Source organism: Seriola dumerili, unplaced genomic scaffold, assembly GCF_002260705.1.
Source record: "Seriola dumerili isolate Sdu_G_001 unplaced genomic scaffold, Sdu_1.0 BDQW01000043.1, whole genome shotgun sequence".
Lineage (NCBI taxonomy): Eukaryota > Metazoa > Chordata > Actinopteri > Carangiformes > Carangidae > Seriola > Seriola dumerili.
The window spans coordinates 2,919,002-2,944,727 of record NW_019174298.1 but is presented as its reverse complement, the minus strand read 5'-3'; the positions used below and the strand labels follow the sequence as shown (position 1 = coordinate 2,944,727).

The window sequence follows — 25,726 nt, the reverse complement described above, 5'->3', positions numbered from 1 at the left end:
ACAGTGATAAAGAAAAGCATAGGTAGTCTGATTTTATTATTCCAAAGCAGATGGTACAAAATGAGACATGGGGGCCCAGCAGCTCAGTGACCTTCATGTTGCTAATCTAACATTGCCCCTACATTGATCTAACATTAACACCTCACCCCTCACAGAATATGCATGACTCCAAACAGGCTGGTGGCCTGTGTGCTTTCAAACAAATCACCTCGACATGCAATTACCTCCTGTTCTGGAGGTATTTCTTTCCTTTGGAAACGATGGCCCTTTCATTTGAGTCTGGGAATTAAAGCGGTTTCCAGGTTAATTAATGTGACAGACAGACCCCATTGTGCCTAGTGTCAGCCCAAAAGGAAACCTTATTGCCTCTTGTCTTGAAGGTTGACTTTTTATTGTTGTTTGATTTGTCGTTCTTTAAAGGAGCACACAGTGCCAGCCCTGTAATTGACTTGAGGAAGACTGCATCGAGCAGACATGTTATTGAATGCTTGAAACAAAAGTGCTGGTTTCTCATCTGAGCCCATAATTTATCCAGTGGGATGCACTGAAATGTAGTGCTCCCCTGGCATATGGAAACCATGGCTGTGTTTGTTTGTTTGGTCAGCTATATATTGAACAAAAACCTCTTCCAGGATACATTCTCACTCCTCCTTACTTGTTGCTTCCTACTTTTCATCATGAAATTGAAATAGAATTTCAGTGTATGTGTGTGTGTGTGTGTGTGTGTGTGTGAACATGTGAGAAAGGAGAAAGAGATGTGATCCAAGCCGAAGTGTAATCTCAGTCTAAATCACACAGCCTCCCCGGGGGAAAGGGCCCTCTTCTTGGGGTTAGTCAGTGAATTAAATCACGGTGAGGGCCCCATTTTTCAAAAGTAACCTTTCCGTTGACAGTGTAAGTGGGAGTCAGGCTCTCACCGCAGAGTCCGGGCAGTGGAATTAGTGTTGTGCGTTGCGACACCAGTCTCTCTGGGTGTCATTTGTTGGGGCTATTGCTGCATTTTTCCAGGCCTGCCTGCCTATCTCAGTGTGCTCACACTGGAGGAGGCCATCTGCCTCCCTCTCCTTTCACATCCCTCATTTCTCTCCTCAGCAGTCTCTTCCCAGCAGTTCCCACACACTTTCCTTAAATATATTTTTGGTGCATCTCATGAATTCTGGCCCCAGTGTACAGTATTTGCACCCAGAACCGTATTATTGTCCCTCCGAGTTGGAAATGCACGATTTGCCTGTTGAAAGATATTCAAGCAATCAGTGCGGCTAATGGAGATAAACACACTACATGGCAGGATTAGGCTTGAATTAATCTCTATTCAACTTAATTAATTAGAAATTTGTCCATCCAAGCCTGTAATGTCAATAGGACATGTTTCAATAAGAGCTACATTGCCTTTTCTAATCTTTTAATTGAACAGAAACGAATGGAACGAACATGTTCATAAAATGGGATTCTATGCCTCATAATCATTTTCTCGATAAAGCAACTCTGAGGCTGTTTATTGCTCAGTGATCAAACACCTAACTGACTTATCCTATAATCCATTTACTGTTTCCTGTTTGACTGTTTCCCACAGTACTGCTGTGATTTTTTTTCAGCAGCAGCAGCAGCAGCAGTTGCTGCTATTGTTGGATGTGTGGTGGCTGGTCTAAAAGTGGTCAGTTGAAAATGAAGGCTCGTGCATGAATTATGTAGCCTATCTACAAAGTGCTCAGTGGGCACCTTTTCTCACACTGTAACTCACAGCAGTCATTAGTAGAGCCTGACAATGAATTCATTTGAATATGAGATTTACTTTGAATTACGCACAGAAACTCCCTTTTTGTAATTAATGCCACATATTGCCAAGTGAGTCCCAGGCTAATGCGTTCCCCCAAAAAAGCAAATTATCATAATCTCACTTGTTTGTAAAAGCACCATCTGTGCAGTTAAATACTTTGGTGATGATAGTGTTTTGTTAAGATGTGAGGGCTCCTAAAGGTGTGGTTAATTCTCACCGGTCTGCGTGCCAATGCGCGTGCTGTGGGGGTGGGGGCACAGGATGAATCAGGAGTGTCTTCTGAAGAAGGGTTGCCTGGGAGACCAGCCTGGACCCCTCCAAACGTGTCTGTTCTCCTCTCTTCCTCCCTCCCTCCCTCTCTCTCTATCTCCCCTAGCCCCCCCCCCCCCTCCCCCCCCCCCCCCCCCTTTTCCTCTGCTGGTTCCGTTTTTAAAGGTCGCTATCAGCTAATGAATCCAAAACTATTTCAGGAAAGGAAAGGCACTTTTTAGTGAAGCCCTCCATACCTGCAGCGCTGTCGTGTTTTCATAATGCCACAGATATGCGTCTCATGCCTGCCACCGTCAGCATCAAAAGAAAACAGGGAGAGAAAAAACACTCAGACTTTCTTTGTGTGTGTGTGTGTGTGTGTGTGTGTGTGTGTGTGTGTGTCTGTGTCTGTTTGAAGGGGAGGTGGGGGATAAAGGAGGGAGGGGACGCAGCGAGAGAAAGAGATTATGAATGCTGAGATGCGGCGCGCACTCACAGGAACAATTGTCTTACTATCAAGTCAATGAGAGCATTTGTTCCTCTTGTTTACCTTCTCGCTGAACTGGTGTCTGAAGACACTGAGCGGCAACTTCCTGCCATGAAGTGATGGTACTTTTTTTTTTCTTTTTTTTTTCCAGCCAACTGAATGACGTCTCGCAAGGAAAGGGGGCTGAAAACTCGGCGCACACAGTGAATCCCTCGCTGTGACTCATTCATTTTGTATAAATGCGACCGGTTGCGGAGACAGAAAGAGCCGAGGCTTTAATTAGCTGGATTTCCTCAGTCCTCTGCTCAGTGAACGCACATTACAGCTCAGGCTAGACGCCTTTTTCCTCCTTCTTTCTTTCTTTCTATTTTTTTTTGTGCACTGTGGAGATGATATGCACCCCTGGGAGACATACACCACAGCCGACCGAGCCATCCCTGCTCTCCCGTGGAGTTGGTCTGAGCGAGAAGAATGTCTCCCACTTCTGCCGGTCCTAACATTTAAGTGAGCTGTTGGTTTTCAGAGATCATTCCTCAAATTCATTTTTTTAATCTTATTCGGTAGAATTGCCGCTTCGGGTTGTGAAGATATGTTAGTTATTAGCAGCGACTTCTCTGTGTTTCCACTCGGATTTTTGGATTTAGTATAAATGGACAAAATTAGGCCAGTTCATCTGTGGCGGCTGTTTCTGTTCTTTTACTGATATTTCCTGACTAATGGATGTACCCTCTCTTTCCGAGGGCACTGAATTACAGTCAGAGGCTTCACTATTCAACAAGCTGCACCGCTCACTCCCGGCTGCAAAGCGATGGGCGCAGTTTGTCTGAGCCGTCTAGAGCGTCTTGGTTCTCCAGCCCTTCAGCTTGTTGAATCTCCTCCCTGGTGACAAGGATGGATTCGTATTAACAAACTTCTCTGCCTCTCTGGTTCTATCGTCGGCGGATTGCAGACTCCAACCTTCCTAAAAGTTGACCATGGCTCGTCCCGGGGTGTGCGTGAGGCTGAGCTCTGTATGGAGAGTGTTCTGGCTCATGAGGACTGTGGTAGATTTCGCGCTGCCTCAGGAGACGTATGCACCCCATTCAATACGGACTGAGGGGCACCTGACCCTCGGCGGACTCTTCCCTGTGCACGCCAGAGGGACCGACGGCACGCCGTGCGGTGACCTCAAAAAGGAGAACGGCATCCAGCGGCTTGAGGCCATGATGTACGCTTTAGACCAAATAAACCAGGACGAGCAACTCCTACCCAACATTACCTTAGGCGCCCGGGTGCTGGACACTTGTTCGAGGGATACCTACGCGCTGGAGCAATCTTTAACTTTCGTCCAAGCCCTAATCACGAAGGACACCTCCGACGTGAGGTGCACTAACGGGGAGCCACCGGTGTTTGTCAAGCCTGAAAAAGTGGTGGGAGTCATCGGAGCCTCGGCGAGTTCAGTATCGATTATGGTTGCCAACATCCTACGCCTCTTTCAGGCAAGTCTTCGAGCGTGTGCAATAGTTTTGTGGGAACAGCCTAGTCACCAGTGTGTTCAAGCTTTTTTTTTTTTTTTGTATTAATCAGCTTTTTAGGGAAGAGTGAAAGTGATGCGCCTCCTCTTTGTTACCCACCCAGTAACGGCAAGCAGATGAAAAGGGATGCCATGAGTGGTAAACAACTAAAACCGTATCTCCTGAGGGAAAAAGATTTTGATACTAACAACAACAACAGAAAAAAGAAATCTGCTGTTTTTAAATTTCCAATCCATTGAATGTTAGGATCAGTTCTCACTTAGACTTCTCCCCATCTTGAAATATAGGATCAAAAGGACGGGGCAGAGAGAGTTTGGGTGGTTTTCCCCTCCACTACACTGTGTGGATGAGACAGCTGAGAGTGCTGTTGCTTGTCCCCGGTGGTGCTGAAAGAACAGCTCCCGTCTGTTCCAGTCTCACTCCGGAGTCTGGATGAGTGGGCACTGACAGCCTGACACAATCACACCCAAACTCAACAACCCCCTCCTGAGAATAACAGGCCTGCTTCATGTGATTACACATGATCGTATGAGGCTCTTGTAGGGGAAAGACCGTAGGCGTTTCTTATGAATTGTTTTGAACCTGAAAGCCTTGATTCATAGTTGAGGTGGCTTGCTTTTGCAGTGTATTTCTACAGGGGGGCCCCCTCAACGAAATTGGCCTGTTTCAAACTCTCTGCACCCTAATTGAGCTCAATAGCTGCAAAGTGAATGAAATAAATTTGCACCCCTAATTTCAAAATGAGTTAGCTTGGGTTGATGGCAACACATCTCTGTTCCTGTTGGCTGAGAGTCAGCTAATAGAGTTGGCCCACTGCTGGTGCTGCAGTGGAGTGGGAAACACAGCAGGGCACCAATACAGCAGATTAATTATTTAAAACACATCTCCATAGCAAAATAACTAATTACTTGAAATACCATGTGGATGCTTGTTTTGCAAATGCGCAGACTTATGTACTGGTGTGAGGAGAGCGGCGTTAAACCCAAGGAGGATCACCTGAGCTGCAGTGTTGGCGCTAATGGTTTGTGGTTGCAGATTGTAACTCACCGTCTTGTCGTTTTGTTCCAGTTCAATTAGACAAACTATGGGCCTGGCTGTAAGTAGCTGTTTAACTGCAACTGTAAAACCATAAAAATACTTAACACGCTTTTAGCCCCCACCCGTCCTCCTTTCTCTTCCTTTTCTTTTCTCACACACACACACTTACGCATGATTTTTTTTTTTTTTTTTTTTTTTTCACAGCAGCCATCCTCTGGAGTTTTGTGGCTCCACTGGCTGGACAATTAGACTGACTGTCCTCACCGCAACCTTCAGCCTGGCTGTGCTTCCTATTCACTCTTTGCAGGCTGAGTTAACAGATTAAATTTTTATTATACCAAGTTAGTAAAGCCCTCCAGTTATGCTTTGAATCGTCCTCACTACACCCTGTATTTTGTTGCAGAATGTGAGAGTTGTAAGTCGTCCTTTTTTTTTTTTCTTCTCCCAAGCAGCCATGTTTGCATTTGTGAAGTTTACAGGGTTTAGGGGGAGAGAGAGAAGGAGAGAGATAGAGAGAGAGACAGAGAGAGAGAGAGAATTTCATAATCCCCTCTCCTCTTTGCTCCTTACAACAGGTGTACCAGTGTGTCTGTAAGTGTCAAGCTGTGGGAGTGTAGGTGTAGTCCACATGTGATGTTGCACTGGAGCTCAGGCGTTTAAGCTAATCAAGCTTGAGGAATCTGACAGCAGTTGTCATGCAGCTCCGTCCGTCACTCTATGTTTCTCCTCATTTCCCCATAGTGATGTCAGAAAGGTGGATCTAATCACCACAGTCAAATCTGCACACCTGAGAGAAGATAAATTCAGTCTTCCTCCGAACCTGTTTGCCCTTCAACAGCAAAAACCCCCCCCCATCTGGTATCAGTTGTGATGATGGGATCGGTAATAGCGATGATTAATTAAATGTGAAGCCACATGATACCGTATAATCAATACATACCAGAAGTGAGAGCTCCCAGCTAATTTACTCTCATTAGTCTTACAACATTAGATTAGTGTGGGGTAGCAATTTCAAGTTTCTGAGATTGTTTTCAACTGCAATCCATCAAGTATCAAACGGTTCCAGTCAAAAGCATCAAGAGCTTGAGAGAACACCTGTTCAGATATGATTAAAGAACCAAAGCTGATTATTTTTTCTCAAATCAAAGAGAAAGCAACATCAATTGGGCCCCATACAGAGCGTTCAGTTTCTTGTCCTGGCTGATACAGATTATAGTTGATTATTGGAAATGCTCCATAACTGAGCAATCTGATGGACTTTGAAGTTAAATTTTCTCCACTTCAAGCCTAGAAACAATGACCTCTCCCGGAGCTGTCCTCCTAGCCTACTTCCCACTTTGTTCTCAGTGAATCTAATCAGGTCATTTTATGTTTCACCTCTGCGATAAATGAATCATCAGGGAAGCTAAATAGTGATTGTAGATTTTATTGCCAGACGCTAAATATCATGGCTGTCTATTCAGGACATGAGTAGCTGCTGAACTGTTAATGCTGGGAAATTGACATGAGGGATAGATTTTTCTGGGGACCCAGGAGGGTTGATCAATACTGTTGCCATGGTGAGGCCGATTTGCTGCTAAGATGTTTTTATTTCGCTGCCTTTCATGCTGTGTTGGAAATGAGAAGCAACAATGCCACAGGAGAAAAAAAATCAATCAGCCAAACTTTTGGATTGTTACCAGGAGCTATGATGTTGTGCACCTTTTGAAAAATCATCCAATCCTTACCCTCTGCATCCAGTCATTCTCGGGGAGGACGACTCTCTAGTTGAAAAGACAGGGCAACTTTGTCCATTTGTAAGTCCTGGCCTCTTGAATGAATCATGAAATTGATTTTTATCCAGATGACATTTACACCAGGGAGTGCAGCTCGCTATTCTCCATCGCATCTCTTCTCACGAAGACCAAGGCAAAACTTTGTATTGAATGCAGGTGAACTCCGTCTTGTCCTCCTGTCTGGGGAAGCGGCCCCTTCAGACTAGCTGTCTAAGTGAGGCATTGACATCCTCCACGCTCATAGCCCTGACAGGCTCCGGTCGGCTTTTTATCTCTCTTTTTTTCACAGAATCATCTCTGTGATTGATTTGAGGGAGATTGAAGCCTTGCAGTGTGATCTATTCAGCTGACAGTGGTAATGACGGACACTGAAGGAATATGAAGGGTGTGTGTGTGTGTGTGTGTGTGTGTGTCACATAACAAGCTCTGCACCAAATGTCAGAGGTTAAATGTGTCTGCTTTTCTAAACACGGTTGCCATTTGTACATAGATGCATGAAGCGGTGCAGGTCAATTAGTCACATCTCTAGCAATGTATTCAGCACTATCTCAGGAGACACGGTTGATATGTCAAGTGTGCAGCATATGAGTAGTTAAATGCACACACACTCACATACAGTATAGAGACAGAGAGCTCCATTACCGTTGCTAAAGGAATGAAAACACAAGTGTCTTGATATTTCACGATACACACCAGTGGTTTTGGCTCTCGTAGTTTCTCTCCATCACTTGCTAATTGGCTTTTATTCAGAGTGTGACACAAAGGCCCCATTCAGTGCTTTATAACTTTATGACAGAAATCTGAAACATGGATAAGAAAGTAATCTTCTCTCAAAACTAAGGCTCTGGGTCTTTGTTAACACATAACTCTACTCCTTTGAAAGCCACTAAAGCCAAATAATATTATTATATTATTTTATGCACAGAATTTAAATATTATGATGATTCTGTTTATCATCAGTAGAATAGTAGAAATATTTTGACCATAACTGATATTTGTCAAGTTAAATTGGGGGTGTGAGCACATCAGCTGTGCATTTGATCATTCATAATACACTGTACATGTGAGGACAATATGCCCAATTAGTGAATTACTAGCAATAACCATGATAGCCATGTGAATATCAAATAAACGATGTGAATATCACTTTAACTGTAGAGTACAGGAGTAGCTCAGGGAGACAGTTTGCGGTTGATTGTCTGTGTAGAATGAAAGAAGAATTGGGATCTGCTTTTTTTTTTTTTTTACTGTTTTTATGCAGAACACCAAATAGGCATATACAATTTCTTGTAGCGTGTTGAACACAAAACTCTCCAAAAGAAGGTAGACTTTCAAAATAGTTCACACGTATAGGCACTTTGTTTCTGTCACGGTCTAATGACGCGCTATTCACAAAATTGCCTGACAGACTTTAAAGGGTTATTGAGTCATCAGTTACACTGACGCATTTATGCAGATTTTCTAGTGAATCTAGTGATTATCGTTCTTAGTCCTTGGCAATGAGAACCCTGCAGGGTTTTAGTCCAGCCATTTAATCGGATGCTGACTTATGGCCCGGTCACATCAGAATTGGCAGGGTAAAATTTACCCACACACTGTGGCAAAAAGCAGGTGGGACAGGAAATTATGTGGGCAGGGTTACAAGTGAAAGCAGCAGGTGTTAGCATGGCTAACAGGCTAACAATAGCGTTCCACAAGTTGAGAATTTTACACCTTTTTTTTTTTTTTTTTTATCAGTTACTTTACACTGTAGTATTTTTTCTATATCTCTGTCTTTGCACTCATTGCCAGCCACACAGCGTGAGTCTTCTTCTACTGCAGTAAGCATCCAGTTAAACAAACAAGGATACAAACAATCAATACTTACTTAAGGAGAGGTCAATCCCACCTGTACTTTCAAATTGGCTGGACATCGGTGAATCACGTTGTTTCGCAGGTCACAGGTCACTCAGATTGAACTCTGCGAGAAGTGAACAAGGCAAGATCAATTCATGACCAGCAGCAATTGTGTCTCACCTGACTTAGTGAAATGATGGTGTGCAAATGTTGGTGTGGACATAGTGTTAGAAGTGCAGGATGCAGGTAGCATCCAGAATGGCAGCAGTGCTCTGAGTTTGAGCACCAGGACTGAAAACTGCTGATATTGTGAAGCGATAAGCGATGCATAGATTTGATGTCGGAAATGGATGAATAAATTAAAGAAGAAAAGAAAAATAGCACATTGTTTTTGTATTTAAATTTGGGTGTTTGTAAAATGGAATTGTATTGCTGGTAACTGTTTCCAGAGCACGGACTGTACTCCAGGAAAATGTGTCTAGCAGTTTGAGATTCAGACCTGCAAAGGCAATAATTAAACTGATAACCACACAGAGAGAATGTTGCCTCACAGCCCGATTCTCCAAATTTTCCACCCTTTTGCCCTTTTTGGGAGAAATAGTGTCGTGGAGGAGTGGTGCTGGGCTCATGTTCAGTGGAGCAGGTATATATTCACGCACGCAAACACGATGCAGTGTGAGCAAGTGATGCAATATTAATAAAATGAATAAAATATCCCTGTGTCAGACAAGTTGTCATTGGTGCTGACATGAGGTCATTAGGTCAGCAGCCTGCCAGGGGGAGAATATGAGAAACCATGCACGTCTGATATTAAGGTCTCGGCTATTCCCACAGGCCTGGGGGGATGGTGCACTTTATTATTCAGCTACATAATAGCATGCTATATGAATAAATGTTTCTCAATGAAAACAGGGGTAATACACTGTGATTCCATCCGTCATTTGTTTCCAGAAATATTATAGTTTGTTTCCACGTAATGACTCCCCTTACAGCTGATTGATGCAGCATCTTTAATGCTGCGCCATCCCTCACGTATAGGGTTTGGGGTGTTTGCTTGGCTTGACTCCCCCAGTCAGGTTATTACCCCATTTTCTCCCACTGCACTGGAGGAGTGAAGAGGCCACCTGCTTAAAAGCTTAGCCTCACTCACATTGAGGTCACACCGGTGTTCCTTTAAAACTTATTGTCGATATGACTATAAAATATATTTATAAAAAGAATGGCACTCTTAGACTTTTCCGGAAGTTTTCTGCAGTTTATCTGGTGAGCAGAAGGAGGGAGAGAAGAGGAAACCCCATTACGTCCGATCCTCTTACGGGGATGAGTGGAGAATCATGAGGATGTCTCTGCTGGCTGCTGGTCGGCCTCTCACTCATCCTACCAAAAGGAAAAATGTCCCCGTTGCTTCACTAGAAAACGATCCAGTTGAAATGCATTAGCACAAGGCACATTGTAGTGATCTGAGATCTATGCAACATGAATTACAAAGTTACTCAACCATAGTAGACTTGTGTGCTGTATGACTAAATAACATCTAAGTCTGTTTAGAAAACCTGCACACAAAATGTTTTTTATAGATCGATAAGAAATTTGCCTTTTTAAATATGATCTGTTTTCACTAGGTTTCCTCTCACGGTTTCTCAGTTCCTGGTAAATGAGTTAAGTGAATTTGTTAAAAGGCTGCTTTTAGAAGCTGCAGCTTCAAAAGGAAGCATGTCACTTTCCTCATCCAGCTCTGGAATCACATGACACCTTAGAAATTACACTGCAATTCAGACTAATCCTGTGGATCTACTTGTCGGGGAGAATTCCCTCTTAGCACATAAAAGATGTTGCATTTTAAGGAAAATGGGGCAAGCTGAAGGAAACAAGGCCAGCACTTTATTTGAAGTCCCCGTAGTTTAGAATTTATAAGCAGTACATAAACATTTAATAAATAGTTCATAACACACTAAAATGTAGCTACACAGCTATGTTTATTAATGTATTTATCAACAATATTATTATATTAATATATTAATATAATTATAATTATTATATTATAATTATATTATAATTCCTCCTGTGGGCACCCATCAGTAGAAGCAGGTGTATAAACAGATGACAATGACAATGTAGTAAAGTGCTATTGGAATTATTTAGAATATGTTTTCATATAGGAGATGTTATAACTGATAAATTCTGTACATTAATAAAGACTTAAAGAGTCTAGTCAAAGAATAACATTATGTACTGTGTACTGTAAACCACATGTTTATATATAGTGTTTATAAATGCTGAATTGGGGAACTTTAAGTGTTGCTGAATCAACACAACACCACAAGCTGCTCTGAGAGACTGTACTTGTGGTGTGATACTAATGTCAGTAATGCTAACACAATGATGTTTAGCAGTTTACTTTGTTCACCATCTTATTTTAGCATGGTAGTAAGCTAACATTTGCTAATTGGCACTAAACACATGAGTGACTACAAGTTATCATGGTTAACCCAAGCCTTTGGTAACAAGACTGTGGTCACACTAGTGGTTCTGAGAGGTTTTACCTACAGCACAGTGGTGCTGAAGCTAAACGCTGCTGTCAGTTTGCTAAAATGCTCATAATGAAATTGTTAACATGCTGATGTTTGGAAGGTATAATGTTAATGTTCATCATTGTAGTTTAGCATGTTAGCATGCTGTGTGTAAAGTAATTGGAAACTAGCTGTCAGATATATTTAGTGAAGTTAAAGGGAAATATTTTCCTCTGACATGTTGATCTATAAAGTTGAAGAGTATTTCAAACTTGTGTATTTTAATACAAAACTAGTAGTAGTCATAATTATAGTAATACTTAATGGATTATGTTACTTTCCATCACTCATCAAATTAGACCAAAACCATGCGGCTAGATAAGGCGACATTTGCTAATCAGCACTAAAAACAAATTATAGCTTATAGGCTGATGGGAATGTCATTAGTTTTTCAGGTATTTGGTCATAAACCAAATATAATTTTTTGGCGTGATGTTGGACATCAAGAAATGTCATGGAATCACCCGTCATTAGGATTTATCCTCTGAGGATCATGAATGTTTGAATATATTCCAGTTTAATGGCAAAACCATCTTGACCAAAGCGGTGGAACAACCAACTAACAGTCAGACCGACATTGCTATCATGTTCATGTTCAGCACATTGTGTAAATCACACAGCTCACACAGTTAATGGCCACAGCCACATATGTTCAAATAGACCGATGGAACACAATACACAATAAACTTTGTTCAGTATGCTGCCAACTTTAAAGGGACAGGAGGTGCACTGCTCACATGGCTGTCTTACTGTCCCTGGAGGCTGGAGGCACGAGGCTGTGTTTAGACTGCATGCCCATGTGAGGGCTCTAATGTAGATAGGCATGCCACTGAAGAGCAGCAAGAAATAGACAGAGAGTCAGCGCACGCCAGCTTGAGCTGCAAGAGAGCGAAGAGAAAACACAACGGTCCTTCGGCTATAGTGTTTATATTTTCTCAGTTACCTCTAGTGGTATGAAGCCAAATGCGAATACAGTCGTTTTAGTTTCATGTGCCCCGGTTTTGACATCGTTTCTGAAAGAGATGTTGCAGTTGATTTAAATGAAACAAATTTTTTCTTTGACCTTCACTGTAATGGAGTAGTGGTAGAAATTTTAGTGGCTGACAGTGTTGGAAGTAGCAATACAACGATGCACAAAAACAAAAGCACTCCATTACAAGTAAATTCTACTACTCATGCAGAAAAACTTGTGAATCTTATATTATTATGTGTAATGTCATTGAATTATTGTTACTGATGCGTCACTGTGTAATTAATCATAGCATTTTACTGTTTTAGCTGGTCAAGCGGGAGCTAGTTTTAACGACCTTATATTTTGCTGGGTAGTTGGATCTGTAACAATAAATGATATTTTGTAAGCTTAAATGTTTTGTGAGTAAAATCTCCATCAGTAAAGTAACTGATAGCTTTAGCTGTCTGATAAATACGGTGAGGCTCTGAAATGTTCATACCGTTAAAGGTAAGTGAACTGTGCACATAAAACATGTTAAATTCATCTGCGCTTGTGTGTGTATGTCACTGCATTTGTGCGTGTGTGCTGTTTGTATCTCAGAGATGTCAGGGTCCAGTGTGCTCTCTCACAGGATACATAATAAGCTGTCATCGGGATTCATTCCTTGTCCTTCAGTTGTGTTATTACAGCAGGGCCTGAGGGTGCGTCAGAACGGTTGCTAACAGCAGATAGTAATATATAACCATTATATCAGCCTGCGCAATGTGGACCTTTATAGGGAGACTAAATTATTAGAGTGCAGCATGGGCCTCGGGTAGTTATGCTAAAATACCTGTTGATTTTACATGTGAAAATGAAATAGTGGAACTTAAGTTTCATTAGCTTCAATTTCATTTTCTCTGTATTTGTGTGCTTTTTTATTTATTTTTTCTCTGGCTGGATGTGCAGTGCTGTACGAGTACTGTTTGAACATGTTTTTGTGTCTCTGTTCTTTTGAGCTTGAAAAGTATGCTGTGCTGCAGCAGCCAGAGCATACATAAAAAATCAGTTGACAGGATTACTGTTTTCAGATGCAAATCCTATGGGATTTCAAGTGCTCTCTGAAACGCCTGCATGTGACAGTTACATTGATTTGGGGGAAGACCTCAATCACCATTGATATTTTGCAAATTAGGGAAGCTCTTTCCTTTCAAATAAGGTTGCTTAAATGACAATTGACTACTGGACAAGAGTTATCGATGACAGACTATAGTGTTTTTTAACTGCCTTATCAGTGTTGGAGCACTCACGTGTGGCCCACAGTGATGCTAAGCGGATCAATAGCATGTCATTTATCAATAGATTACGCATAGAGCTGTCATCCCCCCTCTACCTGGAGGTCCAAGGCCAATCAGATGTGATATTTGCCAGTAAATTCATGTAGGCTTTTGGAAAACAAAACCATTTTTTTGGTGCAGAAGCCAGTCACACCCAAATATCCCTGCAACTCTGCCAATGGGAAAATTCTAAATTTCATATAAAATTCAGGAGGACTAAAGGACTTTTGTTTTAGGATTACATTTGCACCGTCCTGATGAAATACCTCCGTCAGTTTGGTTCAGTTTTCATACTGTGGCTGATGGATTTCCTGTTAAAGCCTGCATGTGTGCATGTGTTGATCACGTTTTATGGACAGAAATATGTTGAAATATTCACATTATGGGAATTTGTGTACCATCTGGTGTCAAAAAGTTGTAACCCACAAGGTTAAGCAAACATTTCAAAGCTGAGACCTTGGGCTAACGGCTGTAGTTAGGCAGGTAGTGGTTAAGGTTGGGGTAAGTCAAGACAAACTGTCCAATAAAAAGGAAAGTATTGTTCATTTTAGCAAAAAAAAAACTCAAAAAAAAACTGTTGTCCTTTGGGAGCAAAGGAAGAAGTAGTGTGATGTTATTATAGAGTGACAAAGTCCACAGAGGCAGGAGTGTGAAAACGTCACAGTGATGTTGAAATGTCAACTCTGGCATCAGATCACAAAACACCTTGAGTGTGTGTGTTGTTCTGGAGGGCAGTTAGAAACAATGTACTCTGTTGATTCATTTTTGGAGGACTTGTTGGGCAAGTCCTCAAGTAATAAATGTAAGTCCTTGTAAGTGTTTGCTTGCATTAATCACTTACCTCTCCTCTGGGGCCAATTGAGCTGGTCCCCACAAGGTTAACCATTAGATTTGTTTTGTGGTTAAGGCTTAGGCTGAGGTTGGGGTGAGGGTTGAGGTTAGACATGTGGTTATGGCCAAGGTTAGGCTAAAGCTTACAGGGTATGTACGTTCGTCAATGCAGTGTCCTCCTAAGTGTCAAAAACAAGCCTGTGTGTGTGTGTGTGTGTGTGTGTGTGTGTGTGTGTGTGTTTTAGGGTGGCAATAATCCTACACTCTCTGTGCTCAACCAATTTTCCAGTTCCTGTGCACAGTTGGAAACACATCAGACTTTTTCATTTGGAGAAACCATCCACACATATGGTTTTGAATGTTTTCCAATGAACATTAAGTCAAGAACTAAATAAACGCAAGGCACTTAAAACCACTCACTCTGCTGGCCATAGCACAAGTGGCTTGGAACAGCCTAGTTTACCACAAGACTTTGGTGTTTGGGGTTTTTATGTGCTGATTCACACCACGTGATAATGTTGATGTTTCACTTTTAGTACATACACAGTTCACATAATACTATCTTGCCTATATACTGTCTTCATGGGTTCAGCTCCTATACTGCTATAGAGGAATGTTCCCTCTCTGAACCCTGTCATCATTTTTCTTTTTTTTATGTTCTATGTACTTGGAAATACTGAAACATCAGCACGTTTCATACATTTTTTTATTTTTTATTTTTGATGATCAATGAACCAACAAGTTTAAAAGCCTCGGTTTCAGATCTTCTAAATATATATCTAAGAGGTTGTGTTTGAGTTACTATTTGACAGATTGTGATATTAGCAGACTTGAGATCCACATGAGCTGTTTCGAGAAAGATGCATGTTAGTGCTCGCGTTGAAAATAAAGATAACCCTTCAGTAGTGGTGTGTGACAGTTCCATTGTATTCGACTGGGCCCCATCCTGTTTCGGCTGGTTAACTTGTCTGAGGGTAATTGTCTGATCTGGCGTCTGTTGCGCATCTCTGATTCTGGCTCTGAAATACATGTCAGTGTGCAGCCTTCTGACACTTTGTCTCACTGCGAGTGGAAGTTATGTGAAATGTGCGTGACACAAAAACACATTCCACATAAATCTTCTCGGTCCATTAGTCGAGACACTCGCTCTGATGAATCATGATCTTGGTGAGAATGAGAGTCTGTTTACACAGAATAGCTCTATCCAAAAGACTATGTCCAGTTCTTCCAGAGTTGGCAGGTTATTCAGGACAACACTGGCTAAAGCATCTTTCGCTCACTGAGTGGACAATTGCCCATTGTTCTTGCTGTGCGGTGGAGCCAGTGCGTTGCTGAAAGGACTACCAGGTCAGATGCCCTCAGTGATGCACCACACCAGCAGCACAAAGCAAAACAAAGAGAGCCCATGGCTGGCCAGGTCATGACTGGACACAGGATCATTCCCATCTGTCTGAGCCACAGGGTGGGAAGACAGTCGACCTACAGAGACTTAAAAAAGCTTTACCTCAAGGTCCTACAGTTTTGCAACAGCCCCCTTTCTCTGTAGGTGGGTTTCCATCCAACTCCAGCATGATTTTTCCATCCACTACAGTTATGTGAATATTAGGAGTTCGTTCGTTGAGATAAACAGTTGGTAGTGCCATTTTTTCCGGTCGGATGCCATTAAACTACTGCAGAAGAAGAGTGCGCATTCAGATGATGTGATTAAAGCAGCACCGGTCAAACCTCAAGCAGTGAAAACATTGTTTAACACAAACAGACACAGGGTGAAACATTGTTTTATGTATTAGATTAATTGCACATAAAAAGGAGTAGATGGAAACCAACCTTATACCACACTGCTCAAGAGCACACAACATTAATGCTGACTTCTACTAGTTTTGCTATTATTCCAACTTGTGCTACTACTAATAATGGTATAACTGGTTAATTTCTTTCACAGGTTAAAGGACCTTACCAGTGTGCTTGCCAGTTTCCGTTAACGTTACATTATAGTTGTGTAGCAATGCAGTTAATGCGCAGATTGATTTTGAGAGACTGCACTGTATTTACCACATGACCTCAATGTGACTATGACTAAAACGTGTGCAGACTGGGCACAAGTCAAGCAAGTTTCTAGAGTCTCTTAATATATTTTCATATTGTACAGAAATTGATGGAAGGGGGCGGGATGTGTTTGTGCCACATTTTTTGGCCATCCATCCATTAGCTGTTGGCATCTCAACCAAAATCACACGTTAACCTCACGGTGCACCTATTGGAAAAGTCAGGGGATCACCAAAGTAATTAGGATTCATCATAGACTGTGTATGAAAGGTTGCTAGGATACATCCTCTGGAAACCATGAACCACAGAGCCATGTTAGTTACCATGGCTATAAAGCAGATTAAAAAGACTCTTCGCAAAACTAATAAGGACCATCAAACAGCTAATGTTTTGCTCTGTCTGTTCTGTAGCCTCAAACATCCAAATCAATAAAAAATGCAGAAGTCAGAGTTTTAACCATTAAGAAATCATAATTTCAGCATCATCCCATTGGCTACGAGATGTAAAGTTAATCTTTCGATCAAAGTACTTTTATTTCCTCATGAATCACGCTGAGATCCTCAGGCTGTCCTTACTGTCCCCTGTCTAGACAGAAGAGGAAAGGTTTTGCTTTTTGCTATTAAGACTTAGAGACTGCAGAGGAAAGGGACTTTATTGCCCTGAACTGAGCCTCCCAGGCTGTTGATATGTACTTCCACCAACAAGCTCTACCAATGAAATGCTTCAGGCCATAGATGGTTAATGTGAGGGCCAGTCAGAGTTTGCCGGTCCCAGGTCTGTCTGTGCAGCTAAACTCAGGGCAATAAAGTCCCTTAGTAGACTGTGAAATGGCTTACCTTGAAGACTTTTTTTTTTTTTTTTACCAAGCTCATTGTTGTCTTTTAAATCCCTTTTATCGTTTTTTTTTTTTTTTTCATCAGCTTTATACTTGGATGTTTTGGGTTTTTTCTGCTTTTACTTTTATGGTGCTATATTTTGAATGTTTTATCTGTTTTGTATTTGTTTATTCATTTATTCCTTCATTTGCTTTTCCATTTCATTTTAACTACTCTTCTTGTGAATGTGTTTCTGGATTTTTATTGCCTTTTTGTATATTTAAATGTTGTTTTTTGTTATATTAGGTTTTTGAAGCCCTGGTCAACGAGTATGAATATCTTACTGTGAATGGCAGTTTAAGCAGCCAATTCTGCTTATTTCCTGTGATATAAGAGTATCAGCTTTGCATAAATCACACTACAATTGCATACGTTCACCTCCATGCACCACCCATGAAAATCATTACAGTTACCACAATGCGCAGTGTAGTCTGTGAAAACAAAACGGCATCACAGCGGTTTTAGCTATTTAAATAACGCGTGCCAGGAGAGTGTGTTTATCTGCACATTCTTGTTCACATTTGCAACTTCTCTGACACACAGATCCAGACGGACTGGCAGTGGATTTGATGCGTGTTGGGAATGCAGGTGTTGCTGATAAAATACGATAATCTCAACTCTGGGAGAGTTTCAAGGCAGCACTGCAGGCAATGCCAAGCGAGCAGATAACTTCCCATTAAAGCGTTCTGTTCTAAACCAGTGCATATATGTGGTACATATATCTCTAGTGCATTGCATCAAGTAGGGGCTCAGAGACACTAACAGAAGGAATAGGATATCTATGATATTTTCCACTGCTGTGATCAGAGCGTAATTACATGGCCCCGCTAAAGAATTCTTTGTGAGGAGCAGACAGAGAGAAAAGATAAGATTGAGGAGGCTCACCCGCATTTGTCTGCGCTATTAGGGGAGAAATGGGCCTGGAGATGATGCTCTGTCGAGTCTGAAAAGAGAGCTGTACAGGGGGAGATGGGACGATAGAACAGAGAGAATCATTGGGATGCAGGTCAGAGTGTTGCAGGTGCACGACTGACAATGAATGTGTCAGACCCTGCATGCTCCAGGTGCAGGTGGGGAAAAAAACATGCACCTATGTTCGCTCTTTGATGAATAATATGTCAGAGCCATATTGGGGAATGGACAGAGCAATGAGGCAGAGCAGAGATGTAAAGATGTTGCGCACACCAACAATTCCCACAACACAAACATGTAATGTACATTTGTATTCAGATGTTTGTCATGAAAGAACACTCTTGTTTTTCTCTTTCCTACTTACATAATGACATGGAGTATGGGTTTATTGATATTTCATATTTTTCAGAGAAAAAATAAAGTTATCATCCAGGCTGTAAAGAACACAGTAGAGATAACAAAGCTGCGTCCAGTGCACTTTGCAGTCAGGGAAAAATCAATACAGCCACTGTAATGCGAGACCCTGTGGATATGAAGGAATACATTTGATAACACTTAGTCATAAAACTGCAGGCTATGTATTATTCTTACCGCGAGTCGAGTTTCTGTCGCACCTGGAGAGAGCACACAGCACAGCCACGATGATCAAGGCCGTTCTGCTGAACTGCATTGTTCTCTGCAGGGCCTCGCTTTGTGTGCAGCCTAAGTCAAAAGAAGCTTTACAAAATGACTTGAAGAGATACTGGATCTGTACATAATAAATCTCACGAGTGACAGCACAAAAGCTCGACTGTCATGCCAACTTGAAAGGCAGGATCCTTAAGTCACTAGGCTCCAATTTTGACATGTATTTGCAGCAGGAACCAGCACCTTTACAGTGAGCCTCTCCTTGATGTGGACTCTTCTCCAATGAGGCTCTGAGACCTATTTGGTGTTGGGAAACGATTATTTCTTTGAAATACCAATAGAGTTGGAATAGCAGTCTGTTTACCAGATGGAAAGATGGAGGTCGGTCAGGTTCCCTTTGTGAGCTATCCACACTTTCCTCCCACGCCTCGGCTCTACTCTACTGTGTGGCTCTCCTGGTCAAATATCTGATTTGTGAGTCATACCTAGCCTCTATACCCATGGAGAAACATGCTGGTTGTCTTAAAATACACTCTGGCAGGGCAGCCATGCAAGAGCTCAGGCCCTGCACAGAGCGCTGGAGCTGCCCAGGGGACTGGCATGGAGCGAGCGGGAGAGACTGAGGGTGAGGGAATCGACTGGGAAAAAGTGAAGTGGGCGGAAAGAAGGAGACGGTGGAAGGTCGTGTTAGATAAAGGATTATGAAAGCCTAACTTTCTGTCATGTAACACCATGGCTAGTTCAGCGGTGTGGGCAAGTCTAAAAGGGTGTTGTTTGTGATTCCTGCAGCAAAAAGCTGCAAAACACAGTAAACATCCAGACTGGCTAAACTCTACTCAGGTAAGGTCCTCATAGAATAACTGGCTGAAAAACGGAGGAGAGATATAGTAGGAGTGTGATGTGAGGCTGGCCTTGGGAAGGAGGGAAGGGAGGAAGTAGGCGCTTGGTGGAGAGGGACTTAAAAAGAAGTAGCCAGTCTCTAAAAAAAATACATCCATTAATTTCTAATTTTCTTTGCGATGTGGAGGAAACAGAATCACAGCCTGGGTTATATTCACTAGCGACGCATTTGGACATTCGTATATAGCAAACAGGTCTCAGGGAGGAAGGTCTTTGACAGTGGAGGCTGAAACTCATTCTGCATTTCACGTGTTGTTACAGCAGCTAAAGCACTTGGTTAGTGAAAGATTGCGGTTTTCATGAAATCGTGAAATGCTTATTTGTCTCGTCTGATACTAACAGTCGGCAATTCTTCAATTTTTCAATTTAACAGTGACCATAATCTTCCTGTAATCAAAATTTTTATTTCAACAATGGATCAAATGACTGTGTATGTGGTAAGTGACTGCTGAGAATTATGACTCAACTCTACAGTTCCCCTCAGATTTACAAAGCGTTTCAGTGTCTTTTAACTGACTAGCTAACTTTATAATGTTGCTTCACTCTAACAGCTTTCATCAGCATAGCTTCTTTAGTCTCAGCAAGCAGCTGTTTTCAGCAAAAATTAAAAAAAAAAAAAAAACCCCACTGTGTGCTATCTGCCCTGCTGGAAGACTAAGTCAGTTGGAGTGGAGTATTTAGCAGCTAAAGAACCAGATGTTTTCAGCCTGAGTATTGGGCTTAAATTCTTGAGGTGGCCAGAGACACTACTCCTAATGAATGCTAATGCAGCTGTTTGTTAAAACATTTGCCAATATCACCTTTTATAAGGTGATATAAGGCAGTCAGTGTTGTGTTTACAGCATCTTATGCTGCCCCCACATTAAAAAAATCGATAAATGCAGGTTCGACCAAATGCTCTGAGTTCCCTGAACATAACCGTGACAATAATATAATGTAATATCATACTTTAGGGAAATTCGCCGACAACATTTTGCAGATACATTCAGTATAAACATTTTACATTGGCAGTGAACACTTTGCAGATACATTGTCGATTAAAAACATGGTTGATTTTCAGGAGGGAGAACCTAAATGAAAAATGGGGAGAAAATTTTGGAGGAGGGGGGGGGGCAAAAGAGAAAGAGTAAGGACAGTGAGGAGGGGAGAGTTGGCTGGCATTCAAGCAAATGACTGAGGGCAGATTGTCTCGACTTGGGGGGAAACTGGCAGCCTGAGGACTTCTGTGGGCAGGAAGTGTCTGTTGATCATCTGTGTGGGCGTGTCTGCATGCAGACAGATGACAGGGAGGGAGGGAGAGACACACAGGAAGATGAGACTCGCTTGTCTCACTCCAACGGCGCTGAAACACACAGAGGGGCGGAGAACAAGGGAGCGAGGCTGAAAGTCACAGGTTGTGTGAGGGCACAATGATGAAACGCAGCCTTCACAAAAGGAGAATTTGAGTGAGAGTGAGAGACACAGATGGGCAGGAAGAGAGGGGGTGAGAGTGACAGAGAGAGGGAGGGAAAGCTGTCGGTTTCCCCCACCCTTCCTCCCTGCTTCCTCAGCTGTGCTGGCAGTGCTGTGCTCTGGTGAAGAGAGATTACCAAAGCCCAGCCTGAGGTTGCATGTATGGACACAGTCATTACCTCTGCCCTGCTAACAAATGGCACTGCTGTCTGAATACAAACCAATGCCTGGCTGACCCCCACCCCTCCGCCACAGATCTGCAGAGCCTTGATTTAGCAGGAAAGATGTAAAACTTGATAACTGCTCAATATCTTTATAGGCCTGTTTATCGTACTATATTATTTTGTTTGTAGGATATCGACCGTTGCAGTTTTACAACACCGGGCAGTGGAGCCACAAATAAATCTTTGGATGAGGGATGTTTTTTTGTGGGAAAATATTTATTCCATTATGGGTGGGGTGTGTAGTTCTGGAATTGCTTTAGAAATGGCCCCTTGGCCAGTTCATAGGATCATATTTACAGTTTGTGTGTGCGTGTCATTGTGCTGGTGTCACAAGAACAATCTGTGCATTGGCGTCCGGCCAGAGACGACATGGGGTTAGAGTCGGGGCTGTCAGAACCCACTGTCATTTCCGCTATCGCCGTGGAGATAGTTGCAAACAGCCGAGTGGAGCTGACTGATGTCAAGATATACTTAGAAGCTAATCATGCAGCAAATAGAGGCACAGGGATTCCTGCAACAGGAACTGCCTGGCTGCCCTCGCTCCTGTTAAAGCCATTCATGGGAAACATTTCTCACAGTCACAGCTCGTTTGCAGCTATGTTTTTGAGAGCTGCTCTTGGATTAATTGATACCAAAGCCAGTCTGGACAACCCTCTAGTTCCCTGTGCCGAATTTTTGACACTGATGGAGTCTACTCAGTGCTGCCTTTTGTAGGGAAAAGCTCTGTGTTTGAAGGATGGCTTTTGTTTTTGGTCTAAGTTTTTGTTTAAGAGCCCATGGACTGTTATACCCCTCTGTTTCTGTGGAGACAGCCTGTCTTTTCATATCTGCAGACTTCCCTCTTCTCAGATGGCAAGGATAGATGGTTGCCATTACTCCAACTGAGATTCGTGTTGTGCCATATGCTGCCCATTTTCTTCAAATAGCGTTTCTTTTTACATCAACTGTATGAGAGAAAACACAGAGCAGAGCAGCACAGCAAGCCGCGTCTGCACGAGCCTCTCTCTGCTCGTCAGAATCATTACCTTCACATCAGCAGAGCAGGACAGTTTAAGCACAAACATTACAGTCTCTCACCTTTCTTTAGGGCTGCTCCTGATGCTTGTGGGCTTATGTATGTGAAAATGCAACAGAAAGGCCAAGGCACTCTAATTAACTTCGCCTGGCATTCCCACTTACTGTGAACGTGTCTAACCTTTACACAACCTCGCTGAGTCACCTCTCCTCTTAAACACCCAGGTTGAAATTCTCATTTAATGTCAGTAAGCAGATTACCATCCTCCCCCCTAACTACCACCTCCCACCCCTGTCTTCTTTTTTCTTAACCTTCTTCAGACTTAAGCATCAGATTTTTATTCAGGGCGGCCGTAGCACTTTGTGGTGGTAAATCAATAAAACAGTGTCCCCTATAACAGACCTCTGTGTTTTCCTTCCATCGATCCTGTCAGCCCAGATACATTCACGAGCAAGCCAGGCGATTACCCTCAGCAATCCTAACTTTGATCTATACTGTAGATGACAGGTGCCAGACATCAGCTTTGGGTAATAGTGATCCTGAAAGGTGGCGTCGTTATTCATTCTTTCTTGGCCTGAATTCAGTTTCTCATGATCGCTCTGTGGTTATTGTAGTTGTTGTGAATGCAGACAGCTCGCAGGCATCGCAATCAACCTTTCACCTTGCTGCCACTAGAGTATAGATCATGTTGTCATGTGTGATGCCATGTTTCACGCCTAATAGCTTCGAAGTTCTTAAGGAAATGAGGAGATTTGTGAGCCGAATCAAGTGCAAGTGTGAAAAGGGCAAATTCCTAATAAGGAAGGATTAAGAGAAAATAATCTCTTACTCATTCCAATCTAATTATTTACAGAAAATAATTCAAAAATGTTGATAAAAAAATCCATTCTCCCTGCGTTATCTCTGTATAATCAGCTGCACTAAAGACATTCAAATCTGCTGCAATTGGTTGCAACAAGAGCTTATTTAATTGATACAGTTCTGGGCATCACTTATGCAACTGTGACCAAAGTGGAAAAGTTAAACTTTGTTGCTTCTAATCTACAGAGAAATACATTATAAAGTTAAGAGGAATTTAATTTAATTTGCCGATTTCATACAGAAGGTTAAATTACTAACATGCATTCAAGTTCATTTATAGACCTTAACTTGCCAGAGAGAGAGAGAGAGGAAAAAAAAAACCACAAAGATGTTAGATTGTAATCAGTATCAGTTAGTCAGCAACTCCTTGTATCGTAATTCCAGCAGGTTTAATCCTCGCATTTTCCTAATCAAGGTTTTGATCAAGCACTTTTGTTAGCTGGAGGTCAAAGTGGTAATTAAAAAAGCACAGGCTGAAAATGTGGATGTTTGTGCTGCAAGGAGGTGTAGGTTCCTGGGGAACAAGGAAAGGGAGAAATTATATCAACAGGGTACAAGCCTGGGACAAAGTAAAAAGACATCGCCATCTTAAATGGTTCCCTGCAGCAAAAAGCTCCAGAGAGACAAATGTTCAAGCAGCTTTCTATCCCAGCTGGGGCGAAGACAGGACGTGATTCAACAAGCCTCATGAACACCTTTTGACTCCGTAGTATTACTACAGCAGCCCTGTTAAAGATAGATCTCCTATCAGATGTTCCAAATGTGTGCTTCACTTTTTGGAAAGACGAGTCTTTTTAAATGCAAATCGCTGTGGCTGTTGCTTTTCCATTACTTTCCTGTACTCCCTCTTTGACCCAGTACACTCAATCTAGACAGCACTGAAGTGATTTAACTTGTGGCATCGCTGCTGCATTGCCACCTGTGAATTTGTTTAATTGCATCACTGATTTTGTGCTCACAGATTTTGTAGATGGTATTTTATTTATTTGTTTTTATTTTTTCTATTTTTTTTATTTTTTGGCGACTTCAAACATATTGATTCGTCTTGAGATTGACCTTCTACTCTGCTCCACAATTTGTCAGCTTTGTTCAGTTGACCCCCTTTGAGTTGTGGGTCAAAGCTATAACTCACACTCTGTCAGTTGAAGCAATCCCATCAGCGAGCCACTGTGTCCTCATTCCTGTGTTTCCCCAGTGTCCGGCAGTTTTTGATCACTCTAACAGAAATGGATGGCATTCATACAGTGCTTAGATTAGACTGTTTGATGAGCTACTGCACTGGGTTCAAGAGAAAATGATGTACGTCCCTGCATGAGCATCCGCCTGTCTAATGGAAGGTAAACTTTTTGATCCCAGACCGGCCACCAGGTGTGATTGCAGTTTCAAAACCTCAAACGCAGTTGCTGATTAGATGTTTAGCCCTTCATCAGGCAGCAATGTGAACAACCCAATACAACATTTCTTTATCAATTATTTTACTTTATACTGGCTTTTTCATGATTTACCTTTTAGTTAACAGAGCTAATGTGAAAAATATGAATGCAAACTTTTGCTTCCCTGTAATTTTGTGCTTGCACTCAAGCAGCCAATTTACTCTACCAGTGGTACAGATGTTAGCTGTGAGTTAGTTAGCTAGCAACAGGCACACTGACTGTGTCTGCAGGAGTTTTTGTGTGTTGTGTGTTTTTGTTCAGCTCAGTGTCTGACTGAACTCAGAATTCACCAGAGACTCCTGTTCTTTTTGTTATTTCCCTCCAGTCTCTCTCGTTCTTCTTCTCATCTCTGTGTCTTTATGAAACAGATTCATAAAGCAGCGGGAGATGTGCAGATTTTTCAATAAAACTGAAACATTTTCAACTTGTGCATATGCATTTTAGCGGCATTTTGTGCTATCCAGCTTTGTGTTGCCTTGAGCCAAATTATCCTGTTACCATATTCACCATCTTGGCATACTAACCTTTGCTAATTAGCACTAAACACAACATATAGCTGAATGTTTAGTCATAACCCAAAAGTATTTGACAAATTTTGTCCTAATGATGACACTAGGGAAAAGGTTACGGGATCAAAAAAGAGCTCACAATTCATCCTTAGGCGGACATGAATTTGTGTAATGAATTTCATGGCAATCCTTCCAATAGGCTACTCGCTGGGATATTTTAGACTGACAGAGTCCCTCCCGAGAGCCATGCTGCTAGTATGGCTAAAAATCTGAGCAATTTAAAGAAGTGTAAAGAAGAACACCTGCAGGCTATTAAGGAGTTTCCTGAACATTAGGAAAAGTGACTATCTTGCATCTTTCTAAAGAGCTTGATGGTGGTAGGTGTGATTAGGCAGCTTCATTTAAGGAGGGAATATAACAACAACAAAACCGCAATTCACCGCAAATCCCAGCCCCAAAAAATATCTTGAATCAAGGTCCAGTTACTAAATCTGCGCAACAAAAAGCACTGGATAGGTTCAAATAAA

The 25,726-nt window shown here is 42.1% G+C and overlaps 1 protein-coding gene across 1 annotated transcript in view; it reads left to right on the top strand.

Moving 5' to 3' along the window:
• The first annotated feature begins 2,802 nt into the window (after window positions 1-2,802).
• Window positions 2,803-25,726, top strand: part of LOC111217300 (metabotropic glutamate receptor 7-like) — a 60,288-nt gene continuing 37,364 nt past the window's right edge. Inside the window, exon 1 of the mRNA XM_022739097.1 lies at window positions 2,803-3,991. Coding sequence (XP_022594818.1) covers window positions 3,488-3,991 — 504 coding nt within the window. The 5' untranslated portion in view covers window positions 2,803-3,487. The remainder of the gene's footprint in view (window positions 3,992-25,726) is intronic.